Source organism: Syngnathus leptorhynchus, chromosome 11 (assembly GCF_054491065.1).
Source record: "Syngnathus leptorhynchus isolate UIUO chromosome 11, UIUO_Slep, whole genome shotgun sequence".
NCBI classification, from domain to species: domain Eukaryota; kingdom Metazoa; phylum Chordata; class Actinopteri; order Syngnathiformes; family Syngnathidae; genus Syngnathus; species Syngnathus leptorhynchus.
The window spans coordinates 1915028-1927279 of record NC_141205.1 but is presented as its reverse complement, the minus strand read 5'-3'; the positions used below and the strand labels follow the sequence as shown (position 1 = coordinate 1927279).

Genomic DNA, 12252 nt, shown 5'->3' with positions numbered 1-12252 from the left:
GGACTGATAGAAAGAGAAAGATTGAGGGACAGAGAGATAGATGGACGGACGGACAGACGCTTGCAATTCCCTCCGATTTTGCTTGATTGTATATTTCCACCATATCCACTCTAACTTTCTGTATTTGTTCTCTTGATTACTCAGGATTGCCCTCAGATCCTCCATTCCGGTCAGATTCTAGTCCCGGCCGGTGAAGTGCGACCAATCACCCTGAGAGCCCGCAATCTCCCGCAACCGCAGTCCGGCCAGCGGGGCTACGAGTGCGTGGTGACCGTGCAGGGCGTCGGCCACCGCGTCACGGCGCTGCGCTTCAACAGCACCAGCGTGCAGTGCCAGAACAGCTCGGTACAGCCTTTTTTTTTTTTATATTTATTTTTGGGAACATTTTGTTTTTTCAAGGTTTTTTTATCTTCTGTCACCAAGAGTCCAAATGAAAATGAGCTACAAAGCTAGAATCGAGTCTTGAGTTCCATCTTTTCTGTACATAGTCCCAGACAAGTAAACAATTAGAAACCTACTGAAATTGCAAACAGGAAATGCAACACTCAATAAAATAAATTCTAGCCTGGCATAGTTTGAAGCAGTAAATGTAGAAAAAGAATGGAGCTTGAAAATAGTAAATGGGAGGCAAATAAATATCTTCCTTGTGATTGTCTACGACCTCGACTTGTAAACCGGGGGTGTCAGAGCCACCAAATCAGAGCGATAGGCTCCAAATGAATGCGAGAGACGTCTTCTCTTTTTTGGGCAATTACAATGCGAGGCGTGTCGTCTGTGACAATGCATGAAAAGGGCATCGTCCTCTGACGCGGATGATGACAGATGGTTAAAAAGCCTCTCGTCTCGCTGCTGCCCTTTCATCCGCTCTTCCCCTTTTCCCTTCTCACCACTGTTTACTGTCTTCCAGTACATGTATGAGGGCGTGAAGATCAGCGACCTGGCGGTGGAGCTCGCCATTGTGTGGAACGGCAATTTCATCATCGACAATCCAGAGAAGATTAAAGGTGCCTTTGTCCATCCGTCTCTGCCAATAGCCGAGAGGGCGAGGGACTCAATTTTACAACGGTGGGATGGATGGGTCACTAAGGGCGCCTCAAGGCCCCCCCCCGCCCCCAAGTGCTCGTAGGGAAAGTTCACTATACCAATAAGCGCTTATCAAGTAGCGGGCAGTCATTAGTCTGTCACAAGGGGGTGAAAGATGGAGCTATCAATAGTGCAGAAACAGTTGTGGATTTCAACCGGTCTTAGCTCGTATTGCCACACGTATGCCCAGCAAAAATGGTGAGTGAACAGGACAAACAAATCTTGCAAACTAACTAACATCATTATTATCATACTGCCACTGTGCCAATTAGCAAGAACAAATCTCTTCAGTTTTCAGTAAATTGGACTTGTTTGGGGATTTTGACAGGTTGTATATTTTATGACCCTGCCCTTCTGTCATCCATTTTCACAAAAAGTGAATATTCGTGGTTGCGCATCCCTTTCACAGTACACCTGTACAAGTGCAGCGCCCAGCGAGACAGCTGTGGCATGTGCCTGCGGGCAGAGAAGAAGTTTCAGTGCGGCTGGTGCAGCAGCGAAGGCAGGTGTACCATGAAGCGCCACTGCCCGCCCATCTCGTCCTATGCCAGTCGCTGGCTCGACCTCTCCGCTGCAAATGTCAAGTGCACCAACCCGCGCATCACCGAGGTCTGTTTGTTGTTTTGGACTGTTATCTGCTGAGTAAAATGTTTGAAACTATAGTACGCTAGATAATAGATGGTTCTTTATCCCATTGTATCATAAAAAGATGTCAAAATATTTTGAGACTGTTTGAAAAAAAAAAAATCAATGTGGGAGGGGTACTCTAAACTGTGGAATTTTCTTATTTTAATACATGGTCTGACTATAAACAGTTTGGCAATCAATTCAGTTAAATATTTTAGCTCTGTATGGTGGCAGCAAACTTGGCTCGGTTCACAACTGGCGGCAGTTTTGCAGATAGTGAAGGATTCTTTGAAAAAAAGGTTTCAAGCTGTTTGTTGTCACACTCAGTTTAACTCAACTCGAGTCAACTTTATTTTTCAGTAAAGCTGCTACAACAGCTGCAGCTGCAACAAAGCACTTTATTGTCAAATAAAAAAAAAGGTTGACACGTTTTGTTCTTAAAACGACCACATTTTGTCCACCTTTGCATTAAGTCCACTTAGCTTAATAGTAGCAAAGAGTGCAAAACACCATAGACATGCCTTGGTCGAGGGGTTAACTTCAATCATTCCCCATCTTATGCACAGAACAACAAGCTGTGATGAATCTATCTTAGCTGGCTAGTGTGAAAGTATGCACATGCGCATAAATACCAGAATGATACCAAGAAGCTTTTGCGTGCTCGTGTACGGGTCAATAAATTCTGCATTCTAACACAGTAGCGGAAGGTGGTGCACAAGGTAAACATCATGCTCGATAAAAATCAGCGTGTCATGAGCGTATGCATTAGCATACTCATGATTAAATATTAAGAGCTACTCGCATGACTGTCGGAGCTCGTTGTAGACGTGTGACGAACCGTGACACTTGAAAGAAATTTTCATTACACTCTTGCTAAGTCACAGTGTAGTGAAAATCCCGATTTTAGTTGTTAAGAGTCAATGTGCGTCAGGAGCTAAGTGGAACACTGACCATGCAGATCTCCAAAAACATGCAGAGATATTCAAGTACTCTAAAAGGAAAAAAGCTCAAATCCAGTAAAGCCGCACTGATTCACAAATTGCAAATTCACTCGACACAACTGTTTGTCTCCCCAATGAAGCGTTCTACGACTTCACCTGGATGACTTTTGAATTTGGGTTATTTACAAAAAAATCCAATGAATCACGTGCGACAAACCGCAGTTCTATTCACGTGAAGGTGGCGAGCGGGTCATGTGCAGAAGAAGGCGCCGAGCTAGTACATCAAAAGGTCTTTGATGTCCCACTTGTATTAATAGCGTTTGTTAAGGAGGCGCGCCAAAATGAATCAAGTACAGTGTTCTGCTGGAAAGCACCACTTTGGCATTGCTGCTGATCTGCTCTGCATGGATGCACATTTTGCACTTATATGAATTGTTTTGGGATTTTTTGTGGTAGATTTATGATTTATTAATATTGGCAATTCTAATCACTGTTTTAAATTCCTAAACCAGGCATAAAAACAACTATATTCCTTCCTTCCATCCATAGGTGAGCCCAGTTGCTGGACCTCTGGAGGGCGGGACACTGGTTACCATCCAGGGCCTGAATCTGGGGCTGTCCTTCTCTGAGTTGGAGGGCAATGTGAAGGTGGCGGGAGTAGAGTGCGTCCCACAAGAGGAGGGCTACATTACCGCTGAACAGTAAGAGAGCCCCTTTAAAAATTGGTCCTTCACATAGAATCAAGTGGAGGAAATTTTTTTTACGTATAAAACGGTATTACTGGATCTTCATTCAGCTTTATGAAGAGGAATTTTATCTTTGCATAACCAGGAAAGCTCTGTCTGGTACAAGTTTATTATTATTATTTCTATTTGTCATGGTAGCGGTCAGGAATGTTGGAGTTTGATATTTTTACAGCGCCTTCCCAGACTGATCTCTTTGAGTAAATATCAGTTTTAGCAACACAGGCCTCTGCTATAAAGACACTGCAGATGGCCCAGCTCAGTAGTTTGGATACCCCTAAATCTTTGGATACTAATAAATCTGTGCATATCTATTTTCCACAAGGGGTTGTCGGAGGCGGGGTTTGTTTTGGCTCTGATGCTGTTAGAGCCAATGGGAAGAGCCAAATGGCATTTGCGCTGGCTGCTGTTTGGAGGTTGCCAGCTCGGCTGTAATTGAAATGCGTGGCATGTCACTGACTGGAGGGACAATCTGTTAGCCATCCATGTGTTTCTCTCGCAGGCACATAATGTGATTGGGCTCACACCGCAAGGCTTTCAAATTTATATCCTTTTATTTAAAAAAAAAAAGCACATGTTGATGGAAAATGGGAAAAATCTTAGACGATTCACTGTGCGCTCTAAAAAAAAAGGACAGCACTGATATAAAAGACATTATATATAAAGACGGGGGTCACTTATTTAATGGCGTATTCATGGCACGTTTTATCTTATTGACCCGGCAGACAATGCAGATTTATTGTGGAAACTCGTAGGTTGTCATGACAACTGCAGGTAATAGTGGGCGGCAATGGCGCTGCGGATGGGGGAAGTGGGAGTGTAGTTTATCATCTGAGTCGTGGAGCTGTTTTCCATTAGGAAGAAAGATGGTCTTCTACATTGACCCGTAACTTTTATGAAAGCAGCCTCAATCACAGCAGCCCCCTGGGGATGAGTGTGTATTTGTGGGGAAATGTGTGCCACACCAAATCTTTTTCCGATTTGCTTTGCCACAGTATTGTTTAGAATGCCAAAGCCGTTAGCTTGCTTTGTAAATAGTGTCACTGAGGAACTATGCTGCTTGATGACATTAACCAGCAACAACAAACGGAACTGTTCCGTGAGAAAGATTTTAAAATTGTGTTAAGATGAACTTCACGCCTGAGTTTCAAACATTTTTAGGGTTTCAAATGAGGTTGCTTTCACACTACGTTATTAATAAAACTGAATGTTATTCCTCGATTGGTGCGTGCCAACTTTTGTATATACTTACATTCCTTTTTGTGTACCAGGATTGTGTGTGAGATGGTCGCTGCCCCCAAAGGAAGCGTGCCAGGCCCGGTGAAGCTTTGCGTGGGCGAATGCAGACCAGAACTACGTGCGCAGTCCAACCAGCTCTACTCTTTTGTGGTAATTCAGTGTTCTATTTAATCCATTTAATCTGCAAATATTAAATGGAGAAAAAGACAAGCAAATACTTGATCTTGCGTTTTAGTCTGTGTGCTAATAACAATTGCTATTTATTGGCTTTCTGAAGAGATTTTTTTTTCTTCTTTATTGTTTTTGCCATTTGCATATTTAACAGCAGATTGGTCTGCTGTTGCAGAGATAACCAACCACTGCGCAGCACATTGGGACCTCAAGTGTGAAATTACCCAATTTCATTTAATTGAGCCTTTTTTCCTACTACAAATAAATTGTATTCATTCATTCATATTCATTCTGTGCCAATGACATACAGTGACAGGCAGAAGAATTAAAAGCTATTAAAATTTGTAGTACAATTCATCATATCTTTCCATTATTATAACAGTTATATCAATATTTTTATGGTATTTATTACAGACAATAATTTCTTGTTAATATACATATATAGTATTATTTTTCTATGTTAATTTTTTTTTTTTTTTTTAAATGGTGGCAAATTTCTTGTGGGGTGGGGCTCGTATGGATTAATGGCATTATAATTCCAAGAAAGAATTAAACTCGTATGTCTGTTTTATATCCTTGTTGTGACATTTTATTTGGTGGTGTGCTGTGCTGTTTCAAAACCATTTCATAATAAAAACTCCTGATTTGTGTGTGTAAACAGACCCCTTCCTTGCTGGCGCTTACCCCGGGCAGAGGACCGGAATCTGGGGGTACTAAGGTCACTATTGTTGGAGAGAATCTGGGTGCTGGCAGCTCTGTCACGGTGTACTTTGGCAACCAAACATGTGAGCTGTACAGGTGAGCCAATTACATAAAATACTTATTCTTGCGTTCATTTGCAACAAATCTCAGCCAGAAAACGGCAGGATGAGAAGCACCCATGAAGACCCATTTGCTGAGCGTATTGTCGTGCCCGTCTATTTAAAAACGCCTGACAGTGAGTCAAGAGGGTGAGGCGAGGGGCCATTAGCTCCTCTGCTCTCTAATTACCTCGTTCCATCCCTAATGTGTCAGTAATAAGAAGAAGATGGCACAGGCTCAAATGGAATTTCTCGCCACATAAGTGCCAGGCTCATATCTGTGTAAAGCCAAGATTTGCTACAGTCAAAGGCGGGAAGAAATGCTTATTTTTGCCCTGCACCCCACAACAGGAGGACCATGTCGGAGATGGTTTGTTTTTCTGCGCCGTCTGTGACTGGAGCAGGGCCGGTGCAAGTCGGTCTGCAAGTGGACCGGGCCAAAGTTCCTGGTAGTCTGTCCTTTGAGTACATACAAGACCCCACGGTGCAACGCATTGAGCCCCTGTGGAGCATTGCAAGGTAACACTGACACAAGAGACTCTCTGTTGCTGTCTGATTAAGACAAATATGTGTTTGTTGGTTTGATGGTCAACACCTTCGATGGTTGTTAAGAACCTTGCTGATCACTTTTGTTTTAATCAACAGTGTTGACAACATTGGGTTATGAAATTGATGTTTTGATAGAATAAAAAAATTATATTATTTATGTTATTTTTATTAATATTATCAACATCATGACTTTTCTTTTTTTTTTTTGCAGATGATTGACCGTCATTAAAAAAATTCGAACCAAAACCTTGGAGTATGAACATACTTACAAAGATTACTAAGAAAGACATGAAAAACTTTTGAAAAGTTAAAAATTGGACCAAATAAGATGTCAAAATCATTATTTGTCATGTGCAACCCCTTGATTAACTTGCATGCTTCTACCTCTTACGACTTATGAAGGTTGGGGAGATCAGCTCAGTTCAGACGATCTAAAATTCAGGGGCACCTTGCACAAAAAGGATTTGTGAGTCGTGCTCGCAGGCAAACTGCTAATTTTAGTTGTGAAATGTTTCATGAATTGTCATAGCTCCGCGGGGCTGTCGCAACTCGTGTTTATGTGCTAAACATGCTGTTTAATTAGAGGAGCATGGTGAAATGAGCAAAGAGACAAATTGACAATGGGCCCCGAGTTGATGAGAAGTGCAAAAACAAATGCGAGTTGGTTTATGGGGACGAGTCGAGACATTTCGTTTTCTCACTGGGCCAATCTAAAAGCATGTACTGAAGAGTATTAGCTGACTTTTACTGTCAGAAGCCCGAGTGGATCGCTGAATGAAGTTTGAAAACGTTCTACTTACACTGTCAACACACAACCGCTCAAGATTTAAGTTCACCGTCAAAGTTAAGCAGTCACTACTGGGATACAAATGTTTATTAAGTCTATTCCACTCAAAGTATATTTCCAACTTGTTTATCAGCAGTAAATGTGACTTTCGATGTACAGTGCATTATGTTCTTTTGCTTTTGCCAAGGATGCAAACAGACAGGGCGAGGAAACATTTGTGCATGTTGATGCATCGAGGGATAATCATACTTTAAAAGGACATTTTTAATTCATCGCACATATGCCCATTGCATAACTACAACGTCACACAGCAGTCAGTAATCATCCATCAAAGAGTGAACTGGTAAAAAGATAAGTGCTGCTTGCCATTCTTTTTGTTTTCCTGGCACTATATTAAATGTGATGAACAGAGAGTGCAGTTTGAGAAGAAATGTTCTAAGGTTCTTCCATGGCACACTTTGGTCCCCAACCACTTTGTACAAAAATCAGCTTTGCATTATTTTGTACCGCATGCATGATGCAATGAATTCTTTTTCCGGTCAAAACGCGAATGCTATGATCGAGCTCATTTGATTGTCCAGTGATTAATATCGCGAGGATTGTCGGACGGGCTATTTTATTGATCATGATCAGAGTTTGTTGAAGAAGCTTGTCACTAGATAAAGGAACAGACTTAGTTTGGACTCAGTTGGGATTGTCGGATGCTATTTCCCTGCTGATTAAGACTAAGGAAGAGACAATGACTTATCGGGAAGGAGCTTTGCAATCAAGACCTCTCATCTCGAATGCATAGCGGTGCCACCGTAAGCCTATGCGAGCTTAGCTCCGGCCTTTGAAGTGCGAGCAGACCGGTTTTGGCGAGCCATCACAGTGAACATGTTCAATTCTCCTCTCTGGTTTGAGATTTCACAAACGGTCCTGTAAGATCATGCTGGTACGCAGGTTATGCAAAAGATCAGAGTGAGTTGTTCATTGTAACCTCATCACGCACATACGGATATGTAAACAAGCAGCTTCTGCATATGAGCCGCCGAATACAAAAATAGAAGCCAGCTGGTTTTGCCCGTTTGATCTGACACTCCCGCCCAATAACAAAGAGCTCGGCTCTCCAAATGTCTCCTTTCGCTGAATCTGAGGAAAGCATTGGTTCAGAAACCTTGCAAGCGAGACACATTCGTCTGGTATAGTCCCTCTAATTACAAAACAGTTTGGAGCAGCATGATTCAGATCTTGGACCGATAATCAGCGCTCTTTCTTTCCACGCAGTGGCCATACCACACTTACGGTGACCGGGACCAACCTGGATGTGGTGCAGGAGCCAAGAGTCCGAGTCAAATACGCTGGCCACGAGTCTGTCAATGTGAGTGAATGCATTGAACTCCTAATTAAGTTGTTTACGTTTGATCGATGATTAGAGGAGATTTCAAGCCGCTGCTTTTCAACGTGCAACTCATTATAGCTTATTTGACTTATCCATGCTTGCATTTTCTAGAATTTGATTTGTTTTGTCTTACTAAAGAGTCAAACTGGCTTGACTTAAAGCTAACAAAGTGGAACTCCCAAATGTGACTTTGTAAATAGAGAGTAAGCACATTTCTAACAACTGTGTGAGTATATAGTTTAGAAGGCAGTCAGGGGATGTTGGACGCCAAATGCCGTGGTTTGTAACATTTTATATTTTCAATATGGCAATCAACACTTTTATTTGTTGTGTCAGTGTCTGTAATGTTCAAGGTAAGGGAAATGGACTTCAACAATAAGCTTGGATCTTAAACATGAAAGGACAAAGTGGCACTGGAATACCATCAAATGCTTGTAATTGGTGTTGAGGTAGTCCTCAGTGTAGTAGTTTTCATCATGACCCCAGACACATGATGAGACAAATATAAGTGAAGCTGCTAAACTGCGCTATAATATGTCCAGACAGTGCTCCGCTCCAAGCCAATTAAATGGTGTGTTAATGATGCTTGCCCGGGATTTGAGCTGCTAAATTAAAACTGCATGTTTGACAGAAGCGCTGGCAGCACTGCGATCTGAGAGAGGCTTATAGTCGACCTTTGACACATATCGACTGGCGAGAAAGAGGGTCGCAGACAAATTTAATGAGGGTGGCGGTTCTATCGTAAATATCTCTACAACACAGCACGGCCGACAAAAAAAAAATGCTTTGAAATAAAATGACGGTAACTTGAAACCATTCGGTGTGAAAGCTGAGATAACAATTGGGGAGAAAAAAAATGCTTTGACATTTATAATTCAGCCTGCACTGTTGAAACTTTAAGGTCAAATAGATTTTGAGTAGTTTAACGGGGAAAATAATGAGTTAGCGATAAGAATATCCGTGACGGACAGCTTTCTGAAAGCAGTTATCAGCATTTGGACAATGACGCGTCTGCCAGATAAGCGTGAATGAAGAGATCAAAACAGTTGCTTGGAAGTCACCTTGAATACACACACATGCTAATATGATGCAATACAATATATTGCTCGAGACTAAATGGACTTGAATCTTCCTCATGCGCAGGTGTGCAAAGTGCTGAACACGACCACCATCAGCTGCTTCGCTCCGTCGCTGCAGTTTGAATACGACGGCGGCCAAGTGGAGAGCGTCAAGCACGTGGATGAGTTTGGCTTTGTTTTCAACAATGTTCAAGCACTGCTCACTTACAGCAACAGCAGCTTCGTCTACTACCCCAACCCCTACCTGGAACCCCTCAGTCTGTCTGGCATCCTGGAGCAGAAACCGGGCTCGCCCATCATTCTAAAAGTGCGTATTGATCTGGTCATTTGATGACATAATACAATGGTGGTGAGATTTGTGTAAGATTAAGAGTTAGTTATGTTTTGGGTGAGGGTTGGGTCAGAGTTGTAGTCTACAAATGAAAACTGGGGTTAAAGGGTAAGCGTTTAAATTTGAAGGTTAGAGGTTTGGTGATTTGCAGGTTACACTGGAACTAAAAATAGACTTGTCGATTGTGTTTAGGGGTAGCATATGTTTACGTATATGCTTACATGTATGTAAGGTTTGTGTGTTTTTAAATCTACTGCGCCAAAAAAACAATTTAATCCACAAACCAACTTTGACATAGTTGAATTTATTCATTGTGCTATTCCATCTGTCGGCCACCAAGTTGCTTAGTAACTGCAGAGTTGGTAATATATAATCAAACCTGTTGTCCTTGGGGTTAGCGGGGCTGGCCTTATGTTTTCAATTTCTATCTTTATGCCACTAAATTTACCAGACACACCGTAGACGTGGGCTATCCGAATATATCCACAATATACGTAGACGTTATTGTAGAGACGTATTGTATTGTATTGTGCTATAGACGTTAAAACATCCTTAATTGAAAAGAAAAGTAACATTATGGTCATCATTTGTTCACTGGTCAACAAAAAAGTCTGCAAAGAAAATATTGATCAGTTGAGTGCTTTTCCCATCACTGATGACAGTAAAAGCCTAAAGATGCATTATGTCGCTGGACTATCAGAGTGTTCTTTTAGGGATCAATACGCTTAATCCCATTAAATCATCTTGCATTCGTGTTTCAGGCTCACAACATAATTGGTTGCTTTCTCTGGATCACACATCTCTCACAAAAAGCATCGAAGACCAATAGCAGCTGGTCATTCTTAATTGTCTTCCATTTTGCCTTGCAGTATTTTTTGTTTCTTAGTGTCATGAATTCATAAACATCATATACTAAACCTTTTTAGATGTATCTAGAAATATAGACTTTTAAGGATCTTTAAGAATTAGGGAACACCTTGTACAATCTGGAGATATTTTCCGAGAGGGATGATGAATAGAATTAGCGGAAATTTCTATTGTAAACATTTATTTAAAATCGCAACAACGTGAACAACATTCAATTTCAGGGGTCTTTAAATTAGGTTTGAAAGAATTGAAAACAAATTCTTATCCGCAATGATCATTTGTATGTTAATGCAATTCAGCAGTAATCAAATTAGCAGCCCTGGGCTGTATCTGCTGCACAATGAGAAAAAATCTTGGTGGTGTTCAGCAATTTTTTACTTTCTCTCTTTTGGATGCTCGCAGGGTCGTAACTTGGTGCCATCCGCGTCGGGAGGTGCCCGGCTGAACTACACGGTGCTGATCGGGGACACGCCCTGCTCCCTCACAGTGTCCGACACCCAGTTGCTCTGCGAGCCGCCAAACCTCACCGGCCAGCACAAAGTCCTGGTCAGTCTTAACATGTCGCCGTCTGTCATTACTTGCGCGGTGTGGATGTGGGTCAGCGCGCATTTGTCATGTCGGTGAGTGAGTTTGGGTCAGCAAAAGGCTTTGTCGCTTGTCATTGTGTGTCATTTATGGTCCACTTGCCAACCAATTTCAACAGCACTTTGCCCTGCAGAATTATTGACAGGCGCCCTAGCACAAATTGGGAAAAAAAGCTTGGAAACCACAACAGCAAAAAAACAAATCTCAAGCGACTTTAAAGTTTTCTAAAGACTACAAGGCCACAGGCTAAAGAAACAATACATGGCTGGCTTGTATTTCTCCTACAAGGCAGCATCTTCAATTTTTTAGTTTTACAGGGGATTTTTTTAAAAAGTGGATAGTCAATAAAAAATCCAAGCACGCCCATAGAGGAGAGGGTTCTTACGACCAAGTGGTCTATGGTTGCAAAGCGGAAAAAAACAATAAAACCCCAGCATTATTTTTCTGTTGAAGCCCATTTCTTTGTAACTTTTTTTATTGCTATTCATAATTCACTCCACGTCTGAGGCTCCAGGTTTAACTGAAGAAATTTGATGGATGAGCAGTGCAATGTTTGCGCCAAATATCCCTTCTACAACTATGAGGGGGGGAAAAGCTATTCTATATTTTCTTGTCTAGGTCCAAGTGGGAGGACTTCACATCTCCCCAGGAGAAGTCCACATCCACTCTGACAGCCTTCTCACGCTGCCCGCCATCATGAGCATCACTGCAGGAGGCGGGCTGCTTCTTGTGGTGGTGGTCATCGTATTGCTCGCCTACAGGCGGAAGTCGCATGAGAACGACTTGACACTAAAGAGACTGCAGTTGCAAATGGACAACCTGGAGTCTCGAGTGGCTCTGGAGTGCAAGGAGGGTGAGGAATGCAAACGTTGACTAAACGCGACAATGGCACTAAAACCCTGACTCTTAGGAAAGTAGTCATTTGTCAAGCATGTTCAAGTGATACGTTTGCATTGAGAGAATTTCTATTTGCTGCTGAGTTGGGTTGTTACCAAGAGTCTTTTACAGGCAGTGTAAAAAGGAGCTTGTGATTGTCTGGCATGAAGTCATCATGAAATACAGTTGAATT

At 42.0% G+C, this 12252-nt stretch overlaps 1 protein-coding gene and 1 long non-coding RNA gene across 7 annotated transcripts in view; one reads left to right on the top strand and one right to left on the bottom strand.

Moving 5' to 3' along the window:
* LOC147048766 (plexin-A2-like) overlaps positions 1-12252 on the top strand; it is a 43818-nt gene that overhangs the window by 24719 nt on the left and 6847 nt on the right. For all 6 annotated transcript variants that reach the window (XM_085923965.1, XM_085923968.1, XM_085923969.1 and 3 more), the window contains 11 exons: positions 145-345; positions 908-1004; positions 1493-1692; positions 3201-3352; positions 4666-4783; positions 5466-5602; positions 5956-6123; positions 8207-8300; positions 9465-9707; positions 11001-11144; positions 11802-12036. In XM_085923965.1, coding sequence (XP_085780091.1) covers positions 145-345; positions 908-1004; positions 1493-1692; positions 3201-3352; positions 4666-4783; positions 5466-5602; positions 5956-6123; positions 8207-8300; positions 9465-9707; positions 11001-11144; positions 11802-12036 — 1789 coding nt within the window. The remainder of the gene's footprint in view (positions 1-144; positions 346-907; positions 1005-1492; positions 1693-3200; positions 3353-4665; positions 4784-5465; positions 5603-5955; positions 6124-8206; positions 8301-9464; positions 9708-11000; positions 11145-11801; positions 12037-12252) is intronic.
* Positions 4681-12252, bottom strand: part of LOC147048765 (uncharacterized) — a 31639-nt gene continuing 24067 nt past the window's right edge. The window contains exon 3 of the long non-coding RNA XR_015067562.1: positions 4681-4814. This is a non-coding gene — a long non-coding RNA (uncharacterized LOC147048765). The remainder of the gene's footprint in view (positions 4815-12252) is intronic.